This window comes from Plectropomus leopardus, chromosome 12 (assembly GCF_008729295.1).
Source record: "Plectropomus leopardus isolate mb chromosome 12, YSFRI_Pleo_2.0, whole genome shotgun sequence".
NCBI classification, from domain to species: domain Eukaryota; kingdom Metazoa; phylum Chordata; class Actinopteri; order Perciformes; family Serranidae; genus Plectropomus; species Plectropomus leopardus.
The window spans coordinates 6,185,357-6,200,549 of NC_056474.1; the positions used below are offsets into that span (position 1 = coordinate 6,185,357).

General features: G+C 40.9%; 1 protein-coding gene across 5 annotated transcripts in view; it reads left to right on the forward strand.

Moving 5' to 3' along the window:
- Positions 1-15,193, forward strand: part of LOC121951030 (receptor-type tyrosine-protein phosphatase F) — a 214,120-nt gene that overhangs the window by 79,952 nt on the left and 118,975 nt on the right. For all 5 annotated transcript variants that reach the window (XM_042497199.1, XM_042497198.1, XM_042497202.1 and 2 more), the window contains exons 3-4: positions 8,059-8,204; positions 10,609-10,750. In XM_042497199.1, coding sequence (XP_042353133.1) covers positions 8,059-8,204; positions 10,609-10,750 — 288 coding nt within the window. The remainder of the gene's footprint in view (positions 1-8,058; positions 8,205-10,608; positions 10,751-15,193) is intronic.

The window sequence follows — 15,193 nt, forward strand, 5'->3', positions numbered from 1 at the left end:
CTCAGATTCCCAGTCGTGTGATACCCCAAACACCCACATCCTTGCCATCAAAAAGTACACAATGAAGCGTTTATCCTTGCTTGTTTTTTAAACAGCTGTTTTTTAATGCCCACTCCAGGCACTGGTCACCAAAGCACATTGTGGATTTATTTATTTTTTTCAAATGTCATATGTTGACTGACAGACGGGAAGAGAAAGAGAGCAGACTTGAGAGATGCCTCCCTCGTTCATAATCGGCTTGAGAAGATGAAAGCCATTACATTAATGTTGCTCACACTGGGAAGAGAGGAGTGAAGGGTAATTGCACTTAGAGTTCTTGTTCTTCTCCGCTGTCTTGAATAATTCACTGAAGGCTGGAAGCCCTGATAGAAAGCCCGTCTTTGTGGTCCACGAGGGGTTTTGAAAGTTTGATGTTTTTCTTTTTCCTTTACTCTTCTATAGGTTTAGACATTTTGTCTTAAGTACAGTATCTCAGAGATGATGAACGACGCCGCTCTTGCGATTTCACTGAAGTTCTGATAAAGCTTAAAAAGCTCCATCAATCTTCGGCCACTACACTATCATCCTCGGAAAAGATTCTTTGGTATTTGTGTTATCAGGAATGAATGCAGCGTGAACTGACTGTCAATGAGTGGATAGTGCAGCACAACTGGACCTGTTCAAACATGTGGAGAAATTAGCTAAGCAAAAACAGATAGGTTTGAGTTGTGGTTGAAACCCAGATGTTCTCAGTGTGAGGTGGAAACTTGACACTGATCCTTTGTATCAAAAGAAGTTTAGGCTCAAGATATTTGAGCCAAATTATTAGAGCTAAACGTATTCGTACTGTGTCTCACTCACCTTAATAAAGTATTCATACTGTGTCTCACTCACCTTACTCTGTATATGTTTAGATAGTTCACAAAGCACCAAGAAGAGGAGGATGTGGACTGCTGTACTGTGCGCTGCACAATGACAGTTCAATTGCTTTTTATTTATAATGTGAACTCTATTTGACAGATTTGAGATACAATTTTAAAAAAGAGATATTAAAAAGAAATCATGTTAAAGTGAAATGCTTTGGTTGTCCTCCATGTCGTCTCCATTTGTTGTCTTAACCACAGAAGATCCGATCCTCAATTAATCCAATTGGACAATGGGAAAAACTTCAGTGACGTTGGGTGCCTTTTCAGCATCTAGATTTGAAAAAACTGGGTGAAAAATTTTCAACTGGAATCTAACCCTTAACACCACCTGTACAGTTGTCATGAATTTCTTAGTAAGCCATAGAAACCAAAGCTATTTTCTGTACCAGGCTGTGAACATGTTTATTACTGCTGTAAAGTTTGTGTCTGTGTGGATAGACTCATTTTTAGAGCCAGCCTCAAGTGGCCATTCAGGGAACTGCAGTTTTTGGTCCTTTCCAGTTTGGCTTCATTTTTCAGCCTTGGACGTAGGCGCTTTGCAAAAATGTGAGGCACAATAAGCGCAGAGCATCTAGCAAAACACTTAACTCTCATTGTAAACAATTACAAAAGGCCACCTCATGCTGCTAAAAAGTACCTTGTCTTCTTTTTATCATTTAGTTCTAGGGTCCTTACACATAAATGTGCTATGTACATGTGTCATTTGGAGAAAGAAATAACACAGTGGTGTTGAGCTGTAAAACTGAAGTGTGAAAGCAAACATGATGTTTATTGGTTTTAACAAACAGCCTGAAGTGCAGTTGACTTTATCGGGGTAAATAACTTGCAGGGGAGGCAGCTTTATATGGAATTAATTGCAAACAAGTTGCCTGCTAATGGCCCGAAAAGGCCTTAATGGAAGTGTTCCATTAAAACAACCATTGCTGATGCCATCAGACAAATTTTCACTAAGTGTTGCCTCATGAAAATGATAACTTGCTAATCCATTATTAATAAGAATTAATGGTTTTTCTCTCTGCCGCGTGTGTATCGATCCCTGATACTCTACACCACAGAGTAGCTCTCATTGGGCACTCTGGCAGGCTTGGGAATACACTAATTGTTAGCCACACAAGTGTCATTTACGCAACTCTCCCTGCTGTCTGCATTTATTACAAGCCTTACTCTGAGGCCCCCGACAAGGATAAAAGAGAAAACTGGAAAGCTGCTTAGGAAACATATCATACAGTAACACTGTGCTGAGTGGGTCAGAACAGCAAAAAACTACTTAGGAATAAATATTTTGCCCAAACCCCTTTCTATTTTATCCCGTCTTTTAAAAGCTCACCTGAAATGTGACCCATATTCATTAGTTTATTCATCAGACCCATTTTCTTGTGCTGTCCTTGACAAAGTCGTCTACTGTTTGTTGACAAGTGTTCCGATCCCGCGTCCCAACAGCTTCAGGTCTGTGCAGTGAGAAATAAAACACCTGTAGTCGTACTGGAGTTTGGAAAGCCCCATACCTTTCATCTGTCTAATGACCTCAGACCCCACAAATACTGCTGCAGGCATTAGGTTTACTGAGAGAAGCTGTTTAATCCCCCACACACAGAGCAATCAGCAGTCCCGAGGCTCCCTCAGTGCTGTCTAAACCAGGGATCTAAGCAGATTAGCCAATAGCCGGCCCGCAAATTTAAATTTCAAGTCAACAAATATGCATAGTTATGAGTTAAAGTGAGAATACACCTGGTTTGTGTACACGGAAAAATACTATGACTCACCACTAATAACTGCTGCTTGATTATACTAGCACTTTGTATGACGTTTTCACACATTAGGCGTAAAAAGGTGTGCATTAATTTCCCTAATGACCCTCTGATTTCTTTGATAACCAGGCTAATGTCTGTCAGGAAGTGTGGAAGCGAACAAGAAACACCTTATTAGTCCCACAAAATAAGAAAAGAAAAATGTGCGTATTGTCTTTTTTTTGCTTTGATTAACTCATTCCGTTCATTAGTGGAAACATGAAAGCTTTTTTGCTCAACATACACCACCAACAGCTATGCTGCCACTGTTTGTGTACAGCAGCACTGTTTTGCATGTCGAGCATTTTTTGATCTTCCTGATGCATTAATTTCGTAATTAAAAACCAAAAAGATTGAATGATTGACTTGTAATCCAGATATGTTTATCTGCTTTGATTTTTATAACCCAGTTTAGGTGTTTACACGATAGCGTCAGTAATTATAGCAGCGCCTTAATCTTGTTAGCGCGAGTGAACGAAAAAAATTTGGTAAATATGAAATGCTCACGAGTCTATAACCCCCACCCTGAAATTCTGGCACTTTGCACCCAGCACTAGTCCTGACAGTTGTGGCAGCACTTCCTACACATTGCCAGCTAGAAGAGAGCAGGCGTTATAGTCTTGTGTGTCAAGATAGGAGTTTTGAATGTGATATATCAAAGCTTAGAAAAAGTGCACTCAAAGCTCGCAGTCACCAGCTGAGAGAAGGATTTGCATAGGTAGGCTTATGTGTTTTCCACCTCGTCCCTGCCATTGTTTTCATGTGACAACTGCCTGACAGCCAGAAAAATGGGACACAGGCAGAGAAAAGAGGGTCGAGTCTGGATTTTGTCTCTCTAAGAAAAGAACTGACAAACCCAACAGTTTGATATCCTCACCCACCAGTGGTGGCACAGTGATGGAGGAACGCGGCGGTGCAGAAATAAATGCCTCTGCCCTTTCGTTGGAGTGTATTAGGACCACTATTAACCCCGTCCTTAAGTCGGGGGGTTTAGGGTCGCCACGGACCTTTTTGAGATTTTGTGATTGAACGCTCGGCGAGATCTGGATTAACAACGGACAGCTCAGAATCCGCCATAGTTTCGCCTTTGAGTCAAAGGTTAACTGGCGGAATTCAGGGGAAGCTTTTTTTAAGAGGATTAATACGGGAAAAGCTCAGCGAGGGCCAGTTTACCGTTTTCTTCCACTTATCCCCAAAAAATCCTTATGATTTCTGAGATCCAGCCCTTCCTCTCTTAAATGTTTGTAGCAATACACAAGCTTACAACGTTTAATTTAAGGTTTCTGCGGAGAACTGTTTAATGCCGCCCGATCCTCCATCTTAACATGGGAGCCATCACATCACGTTAAACTGCTGTGGACAGATGTTAGCAGCAACTCTTGGAAGTCAGAATGGTGATAATCAGGTCTTGAGGATTCCAACTCAGCACCCAGGGAAGCACAGATGCATGCTCAGGCATACACTCTAAGGGGCTTATCAGGTTTGAATCATTAACACAGCCCTCCGCTGCCGCCTGTGGGCGCGTGCCACAGTCACATTGTGACGCTATAGAAAACGATTTAGTGCTGTGCTGTTGCAGTCTAAATCTTTTTCCAGGGAGGACGAAAATATCATTCAAATGTCAGGTGGGTTTAGGTACTATGCAGGGGTCACAGGTCACAGATGGATGGATGGATGTGTTGGATTAGTGTGTATCGCCAAGCACGCATAACTGCCTACTCACACGCTCCTCACACTGCACTACAGCGCACTTCAGCCTATCAGTGTTATGTAAAATGCTGCCGGTTTGATTGTGTTTGTCCTTGTTAGCTTATCGTGATTGTTTTTTAAACAAAGGACCATGTAAGCTTTTATCTCTTTTGCTAAAGTGACAGTTATTTGACAGTGACTTACTCCCCTGAAAAACAAAAAATGGGTCATAAACGGATCATTTCAAGAGTAAATAATATCAGATAGATTCCTGCAATTTACTTTTTTAAAGCTGTGAGGAGATGATGTCTCTCAGAGCATTCCTAATGTTAAGTGGATGGAGCAGTTTTACAGGTATTACCTACTGTTTGACTAATATTTAAGTGTGTACTACTGCAAGTGCTCTGCTGCTATCTGTATGGTCATCTTACATCACTTAGAGCACCCAATCTTCTCAGATACTTTAATTTGCAATTTTTTGTGTAGTAATGGGATGTAACTTGGCATATTTACTTAAATAATGCACCTAACTACAATTTGAGGTACTTTTTACTCTACTACACTCATTTGACACTTACAAATACTAGTTACCTTTTACAAATAAAAACGTATGCTTATATGACATGATGCAGTATCAAAAAGCATCATTTGAGTACACATTGAGAGACTACAACATTAAAATGTTCTGCAAATATGTAAAAACGTGACCCTTTGATAGGAGCCATTCTGCATTGTCAGTACTTCTACTTTTGATACTTCAAATACATTTTGCTGATAATACTTTTTCCTGAGTAGTATTTTGAACTTGAAACTTTTACTTATAACTGGGTATTTGGTGGTATTTATACTTTAACCTATGAATAGGATTTCAGTACCTTTTCCATCACTGACTTTGTGCAAGTTATACAATGCAGATTTTACTGAGAAATAATGTATAGACTCCTACAGAGGTAATCCCTTTCAATCATCACTTTGACCCACTAGAAGTGTGAGGCGATGAATTTTTCTAAAGAGACTCTGTCCTCTGCCTTATTTCTTTTATTTTGTTCTTATTTTTGGGATGTTTATGGGTGTGCACCCACAGAGCTCAAGTGAGGTCAGGCTTTATAGAAAAGGTAGAAACCAAGTGCTGGACACTAAGCAGCAGGCATCTAAGAGACACAGCGCTGAAAAAAACGCAAATATAAGCAAGCAAAATGCCAAATGAGAGTGAATCTGGGATTGGGTTTCACTTTGTATGAGCAACCACCGTGTTTACAAATAGTAACTAACAATCCTGCATAGTAGACCTTTAAGACAACCTGTAGAAAATATATTTATGCACCCGTCTGCCAAAACATTCAAACCTCCAGCTACTGAAGTGAATAACACTGATCATCCCATTACACAGTAATGTTCTGTCACTTGACGTGCTTCACCGACCCAAACAACATTGCAGACCGAGTACGCCCCCTCATAGCAGCAGCATTTGGGGGATATGCCAGTAACCTGGAAGTACCCCTCATCTGCAGTGGGTCCTCGGCAGATCAGTCTTGGCTCTGATCTGCCGGGGCATCCACACAGGACCTCTGGAGATGTCCTGAGGTGTCTGGCTTCAAGGCGTTGGCAGCGGATCCTTTGAGTCCTGTGGGTTGCGAGGTAATGCTCCGTCAGATTGGGATCTGGGAAATTCGGAGCCCAGGTTTACATGCTGAGCTCTTTGTCACATTCTTCAAGGCCATTCCTGAGCAGTTTTTGCAGTATGGCATGGTGCATTGTCCTGCTGGTGGGAGCACTGTCATGGCTGCCGCTGCTGTGAGGTGGTCTGCAATATTGGTCTGCAAAGTTCTTTGGGTGGATGGAGCACATCAACTGTCATTCACATGAACACCAAGGTTTCTCTGCAGAACATTGCACTGTAAAGAAATGGAAACTGTTATTCACTCCAGCAGCCAGTGATTTATCATGGATGATGTGTGTGTGTGTGTGTGTGTGTGTGTGTGTGTGTGTAGATAGATAGATAGGTAGGTAAGTAGGTAGTTAGATGGATGGATAGATAGATTGATAGTATTTACCCTTTTTTTACATTAGGAACTTGAGTACTCATGGAAATGACTTAAAATGCCCATCCCCCAGTATGTATTTGTCATGAATATGCCCTTGATAGAAGGTAGGCTTTTCTTTAGGAGTGACATCAATCCGCTCATATTCCTGCTACTCTCCTCTCTTCCTGCACCCAGTTGCATTTAAATGTGTATAATCACCTCACATCAAAGTGTTATGTATGCACACGCACCACTCTGCCTGCATGCTTTCAGTATCTCTTTTATTGTGTACTGCTTTGTCGCTTGAAGAAAGCTCCTCTGCAGAAATGTCCCCGAGCAAAGGACAGACAGTGCCACCTCGCTCTCTCTAGCCAAGCGAGGGCAGAGGTTGACGATATAACAGGTGGACATGAAGAATATGCTCACTGACGGTCCTATCCGTGTCAGAAACAGCTACAATGTTATGCTAACCAGATATTGACCCCCCTCCCACCCCCCCACCCTACTGCAGCCCCCTCCCAACAACGTTATATGAGAGCACATAAGAGTAAAGAATGGTGGCAGCCACTGCGGGATTTTCCCCAGCGTGTGCTCAGAGAGGGAAGGCTGGCGTCTCCTCTGTGTATCCAGTGTAATGATTCACCCCTTTGTGCATGTCTCCGCGGGGCGGTCTGCTCGTCACCACCGCGGTTTAGGTGTTCCCCACCTCCCTCTTTAATGACTCTGGAGATGAAACAGGAGCTGACAGAGCTGGTAATAAGGACATTGTGTCATGTTGTTGAAGCCAGGCTCATCTAGGCTGAGAATAAAGCATAAAGCATGGGAGCTATAGCATGGAGCTAAGACGCACTCATTGTAGCATCATGTCAACTTAGACAGGCTGTCAGTGAAACACACACTCTATTGTCCTGAGCACAATGATGTCGGGTGTGGTGCTCGCTGACAAACACCCTGAAGGCAAACGGGATCCACGTCAAGAGGTGTTCTCCAAGGTAGTCCACTGTGTTGTTGTAAACATTATTGAGAAAGTCACACAGAGGTCACAGAATCACAATATAGTAGTAGCCTTGCTTGGATTTAGGACACACCAACTTTAATGCCTCATAAAAACAAAAACTACTTGAATGCTTAATAACCTGATTAACTCCCAAAGTGTCTAATTTACCAGCATCCTGCTTTTCTTTCTTTGTGAAGGCTTTTTTTTGTTTGTGTGAAAGTGTGGGAGTTTGTCTACTTATCTCGTTTTATCTATGGGGTTTAATGCAGTCCCTCATGTTCCAGAGACAGAACTGCAACTTCATTGTCTGTGGGCGACAGACTTTGCCGTTTCAAATGGTGTGTCAAAGCAGAGGTGAGAAATTCAACATGATACAGTGACAGGCAGCCACACAAAGACTGAATGTTTCTCCCATGACTGAGCTGCAGGTGTGCGCAGCAACAATGCCAGTGTGGGTTTTGTCATTGCTGCCTTTGTGTGGAGAAAGTGATACCCATAGATAACCAAGTTTCACATGCCGACGTGACTGGCAGTAGGCAATAACATCACCCTCATCTCTCTCCCTCCCTTCTCCCTCACCTCCTTCCCTTTCTCCCTGTCCCTGACTTCTTTCCCTCCCTCTTTTTGCCACTTTTCATCTCCCTCTTCTTTCTCAGGCTTGCCAAGTTTCGTCAAATCCCCAGAGGACCAGACGGGCATATCAGGAGGAGTTGCGTCGTTTGTGTGCCAGGCCACCGGGGAGCCCAAACCCAGAATCACCTGGATGAAGAAAGGCAAGAAAGTCAGCTCCCAGCGCTTTGAGGTGAGCACTAATGCGTGACTCTCAGATCTCTGAACGTGCACACGTGTACACACACAAACACAAGCAAACAACACACGTGACACGACATCACAAGCACGCCTTTATAACACTCTCTCATTAACACGGGCACGCCCACTCGTGCACGCAGTGTTAACACAAAACACACACTCACATAATCAATTGCCCTGTTATTGAGCATCACACCAACTCTTCTCTTCTCGGAGCGAGACCAGACAGGCTTCCCTTCTCTTTAATCTCCTTCCATCTTGATTTATATAGTCCTCTTCATCTCTTTCAGTCTTTTCACACCCTCATCCTTCCCCTTCTGTTCCTCGGCTCCACCATTGCTAGCCATACATCCCCTTGATGTATTACTTGATGTATTTCTCCTCCCTCTTTTGAACCCATGTGAACAGAAGGAAGTGCCCTAGGTGGGAGCTCACACTGTCTCTGACCAGCCTTTCGTCTGTAACATAATGCAGTCGTGATTGCTGGGGGTACTGCTTGGTTGTCCCCCTGGGGCCAGATGCATGAAACTGTGTGTAGCTTCACGGCTAAAACTGCATGCACAAACCTTTTTTTTTTTATAAAGCTGCAGGTTTCCGCTTTATAAATCTCAATCACTTTGGAGGTTGGCGCACATGTGTGAGCCTTATTTCCACACCCACAGATAGCCATAAATAGATGTAGACACGCCCTTAAACATCAGTTTGCAAATGCAGTTGACACTGGTGTCTGCTCCACCATTTATTAGACCAGTCAATGAGAAGAACAGCTTAGAAAAGGTGCAATTTCGCCAATCTTGTCGCATGGGAGAGATTCTCCAACTCCAGAGCAGCTGTTATTATGCATGGCTATTTGTAGCATCTGTCCTACTAATTCATTACGCTTCTGCAAACAATCATCACAGTAAAATATTAATCATCAGGATTATTACAGGGTTCTCACGAATCCTTGCAAAGTCTAAAAAGGCATTAAATTAATGAATCAAAAATTGATATTATTATTTTATATACATAATATTTGCCAAATTTCCCTCGCATGATCGTCACCTAAAAAGTCATGTTTTTTGTTACATTGCATTTTTTTGTTACAAAGTGCTTTAAGCTGTTGAACCCTGTTTTAGATGTCAGAAGGATAATCAGTCTTTTATTCATAGCGCTTATATTGAAACTGACTTGCGCCGTAGATCAGGATCAAATTAAACAATCATTAACAGGCAGATGATGGCTCAAAATGTAAATATAGAGAATGATAAATCATAAACAAATGATTATGCAGTGTATTAATGAACCTGACAAACAACCTGAAAACAAGTTTTATTTTGACCCGTCAAGATCCCTTGATCTAAGATTCCTGTCATCTGACTCCCCCTAAATGCACAAACTTATTTGATTGGATGTTGGACAACATCTAAAGTGGACTGCAGCAGAGGCAGTCCCCCTTTTTTAACAAGCTTGACCAACTGTGAGGAAAGGAGGAAGCAGAAAAAGAAAAGGGGGAAATAAAAAGGCAATACTGCTCTAAATTGATTTTCTAATGATACAATCAGCTTTTAATGCATTATATTGATTATATACAGAGGATATTAATCTCACGAGGGTTTCAACCCACTCTCTTCTGGAAGTTCAGGATATTCTGAGTAGTAATGAGTATAGTACGAAATACATCATTGTATTGTATATCATAAAACATCAGTGTATTTGTTCATTATTAACCTTGAGAAATAAATAAACTTTTTTTACTTCAGTATTATAATCATTATGTTGCTTATGATTTATGATTGCATTTTGAGTAGAAATCCACCATTACAGTATTTTTTGTGTGGAACATAATTGGGTTACAGACAGGTTAAGGTTACATCTCTCACTTTAGATTTAATACTTATTCATATTACTCGCACTTATCTCAGCTAAAACTGCGTTTACGCCTGGTTTGAAGAACGTGTGAGGTGTACATATTCTCACAGCACATTCTGTCTTTTGAAATACCGATTAATGTGTGGAAGGAGGTGTACACGTGGTTTTTGTGCATATGCATGCACCCCCGGTTAGTGTTACTTAATATAATACCTGTTGTGGTTCTGCTGTGCATTACAGTGTTTTTGGATATCATTTCATGATATTATTATTATAGGATATTAAGTTGTGGTCAGTTCTCACTCATATTTCAGAAGTGTTGCCAGATGTAGTAAGAAATACAGACTTCTGTTTGAAAAGTACCAGGACATGAAAACAGGCTTTTAAGGAACTGGTTAAGCTGCAAAACTGGCAAATGTTCAGTTATTCCCTCGCTTAGATCAGAAAAACAAAAAACCTATGTTTTTTATATGTTGTTAGAAAGTGACATCCTCAGCCCCTGAAAATAACATACCTGCCCTTTCACTCTGCTCTGGCTCTCTCAGGTGATTGAGTTTGATGACGGCTCGGGCTCCGTACTGCGGATCCAGCCACTGCGCACACACAGAGACGAAGCCATTTACGAGTGCACAGCCACCAACAGTGCAGGCGAGATCAACACCAGTGCCAAGCTCACAGTGCTTGAAGGTAAGATAAGTCTTTTTTTTCTCGCTTGGTTTCTTTCTCCATCTTGCTTTTGCTCTCACTCTTTTCTTTTACCCCTCCTCTTTTTTCCTGCTGCTGCTGCTAGTCTTTGAAGCCTTTATTCCGATATATCCAAAAGCAAATACGTTGTGTTTACCTTAATAATTCATACATAAACATTTGCAAACTCTGAGGATTCCTGGTATTGGCAGTGTCACGGAGGAGCAGATCTATCTTAATGTAAACACCACGAGGTGGGAAAATAATGCAAGGAATGCGTTTTTTAAATAAGATAGCATACAGTTCAGCAATTCAGCAAATGTATGAACTGGAATATAGTTATATTGTAAGAAATATTTGCCATTCATTGGCTATAATAGTATACTTCATTGTCTTCTTGTCTCAATGAGTCAGTAAGCCTTGTCAAAAAACAGCATATTAATCCCATAATCAATTTAAAAAATGACAGATTGCCTTATAAAAAGTCTTACATGACTTAACCCTTTGAAACCTGAGGAAATTGGCTTTATTTTTGTCAAAAATATGGAAAGATGGCAATGAGCAAAAAAAATGACCCAAAAATAAGAAAAAAGCATAAGAAAATTACATTAAACTTCTTAATTAAAAAAACAAAAGAAAAAACAAACAAACAAGTAAATTACCTGGAAAAGCACTTAAAATATATACTAAAAATAGGAAATAGTTTTTCACTAGCTTTTTTCTTTCTCCCCAAGACATTTTTCCCTAGATTTTAAAAAATATTTTCTAAATCTTGTAATTTTCCTACAATTTGTGGAACATTTCTTACCAAATTGCTCATTGCCTTTTTTCGCCGTGTTTTTAAAAGAAATTGCACTAAAGTGCTTTGGGTTGAAAGGTTTAAATATTTGTAAAAGGCTCCTGAAAGCAGCACAAGAAAAGTGATGTTGTACTATGTTTCAAAGGGTTAAATATGTTCATGTCAGTGAGTCTCTGCGTATCCAGAGAACTTGAATAACAATGCCTCAGACAAATATAGACACATTTAGTAGCATGTTTTCACATATAGCACCACTCTCCGTGCCTGCAGGCTAGCTTGACCTCCATGGACCTCCCTCCCCTTCCGGCTCATAGAGTTAATGTATATGATTTATTTGGACAGACGTTCTGCACCTCTCGGTGCTCAGCCTTCCATATCACTGAGCTGTAAGCGTGAATTTCCTCCTTAATTGATTGTAATTTTGTCATGTGGTTGCTAGTCACAGCAGGAGTTGATTTCATTAGAAACTTTCAAGAAAAAAAAAAAAAGCTCCAGAGCTTGCCAGCAGGAGGATTAAGGCCGTCCATAGCCATTACACTGGCATTAAAGCAGATCCCCTCTCATTCAAACACAGCCTTTTCTATCCCCCGTTTGAATCCCATCTTTCTTACACCCACCCGTCCTTTTTTTCTCCGTCCACGCTGATTTGATGATATCATCGGCTGGGCTTGCGTAATCTTCCCGAAGGGACTTTTTCTCCTGCGCAAAGAAAGCTTTTCTTCTTTCTACCCCTCCTTTGCACTGTATCGTGAGGAATGCTGCACAAACAAACATGACATGAAGCGCACATAAATGAGATGAGATTAATGGCAGCGTTAGTGTTGAGGGGGGCAAAATAGGACGCTGAGTTGGGATCCTCTCAGTTAGTGGAATAGAGAGACGGACAACAGTCTTACTCAACAGTGCGCAACTGTTCTCAACTGCGGACGTGCTTTGCATGAAGTCGTCTTCTCCCTGTGATCCTGTGCTCAGTGTTGTAGCTGCTAACCTCAGAGTCAAGTGCCATGCAGACACATGCCATATGATGGATGCTTTCATCTATAGGGCTACAGTAGTTCACTGTCGCGGCATACATTTTCAGCACAGGAACCAGACCTTTAACCATGGCAGTGTTGCCAACGCCGACTGTGTTTTGGCCTGAATCAGGGGCATCTGAGTGGGGAAAAAAAAGTGGGCCTTATTACCCAGGGCCCCAGCGGGAGAATGAAAAGTTTGGTTTTGTTAGACATTTTTTATTTGTATATTAGTGCCATAACTAAATTAAAATTGGCTGAATAAATCGGTTGAGGGAGTGAATTTTGTATTAAAAACATAGTGGAAGCTTCTTTCTGAAGTCCCTCTCACCCCTTAAAGGTGCAAAATGGTTTATTCCGTTCCTGCAACAGCATTTATAGCTGGCATCAGTGTTAGATATACCTTTAAGTTCATATGTAAATGTTTGAGTTGAGTTAATTAATGTTTTTTTATTAATAATGTTATTATAGCTTAAGACTTTAGAGATTTTTATAAATAAAAATACATATCTCTGGAAGGATCTGTATACTGGAACTGATACATTCCTTTGTTTCAAAGTGTTCTGGTCCTTTGAAAGCTGCACTCAATACCTGCAAGGTAAAATGAAGGCTGAGTAGTGTCACATTGTTGCATAAGATGAATAATGAAGGCATATTGTGAAGACGCTCAGTGCATAAATGTTTTTGTTTGACTCCTCCTTGAGTTAAAGTGGCGAAGGAGGTACAAAAATCTTAAGTTATCTCTGAACTGAGCCTATTATGTAGGCTAACGAGGTGACGAAGGGCTAGAGGAGTTTGTGTTTTAGTTGTGAGTATTCTGTGAAACTTATTTTTTGAACAAACCATTTTATGATCTTGTGTACTTATTTTTAGCTCTCATGGCGTGGTTAACAGAGTGTGTGACGTCATGTATATGTTGATTAAAGCTTGTAAATTAAGAGCAACTCCTTGTGCGTGTGTTTGAATTGGAGGAGAGCTAGAGGACTTGTCTCTATACGCATCCTGAGTCGAGTGATACTCGTTAAGCTGTTGGAGCACCAATGGACACTGCTATGTCTTTCCCCCCAAAAAAGAAAATTGGGTTTCCAAAAAGTAAGGAAAGAAAAGAAAGGGAAAGAAAGCAAACTGACTTTGTGAAAAAAAAATCAAAAGGTGCTTGAGAGATACATGGGAACAGAGAAAAGGGCAGAGGGGGCCACAGAGACTGCTTATGCACAGGGCCCTGAATTTGGTGCTACGCCCCTGGCTTGAACCACATTTGAAAGTACAGATGTCAGAATGAAAGTTGCATTTTACAAAGCTATTTTTCATTATATACATCTTTTTAAAGCTGTATTAAGCAATACTTTATGATAGTATTAAATTAAGTGACAGCAACACGAAAGGGTTGCCAGTGTTGACATTTACACCAAAATTCAGCTCTTGAATCTGCACGTCTACTCCTCTACATGAGCCACCGTAAGCTCATTGTTTTGTTTTGACAAACCAAAACAATGTAGGGTCATAAAAAAACTGTGGACAGCTGCTCTTAGCCTACAAGCTCCAACAAGCCAGTTGTGCGCTACCTGTTCAGAGTGAACTGGCAGACAGCCAAAGTAAACGGATGGGTGGTGAGGTTGAAGTCGTCGATGAACATTTAGCACAGCAAAGAGAGACAGATATTTATTTCCGAACTTGGGCTTCAGTAGGATGGTGCCAAGTATTTTTGTATCTGCTTGAAGTGAGCAAACTCTGCCAAAACTGTGAATAACCTGATATACTATAAAGGATTGTTGCTGTGATAATATTTAAGTATTTTGTGTTAAGTGTTGCCACCTGTTATTGTTAAAAAAATATCTTCACATTTCTCAGCTATAACTGTAAAAAACTGGAATTGTTTTAGACACATTGAAGTTAATGTATAATTTTATTTTTTAACATTATAAACAAACAGCTACAAACCGAGGAAAATCTGTAATAATGTAATAAAAAATAATTTCTTATATAAATAGGTTGACTTTTGTAAGATGTATTCAAGCAGCCCGTTGTTTTTTTGTTGTTTTTTTTTTTTTACCCGAGGAGGACTCACAAGTTTTAAGTGCACTCACAGAGGCTGGTAGGGAACAGAACCGCACGTCGTTTTTAATCAGAATAACTCCTCCATCGTCCAGAACCCTGAGGATGTGCTGGACAACTTAGTTCATACATGCTCACGAAACACACACATTCATGCATATTCACTTACATAAACACGCTCAGTGCAAACACACACACGCTCACAGAGCAATGTTGTCAGCTCGGCTCTATTTTTAGACTATTGTTTTTAGCCCGGCGATACATCAAGTTCATATCAGCAGCACTACTGAAGAAAACACTGGGGCAGCACCAAGCAGACGGAGACTAATGATCCTCCTCCTTAATGGGGCGGTGGTAGCCCGAAGGTTTGAGAAGTCGGTGTCACATCAGAATTGTTTTGAGTCAAATGAACAAAATCCGGACAAAGTGACTACGAAACCTGCTGAGCTTTTGTAAACGTCATTTGTTGCAGTGCCCTTGAGCAAGGCACAAAACCAGTAAAGCTGCTCTGTGACCAATATTGGAGGACTGACGTGCTAGCTCTCTGAGAAAACTGAATTTCAGCATTGCTTGAAAGCA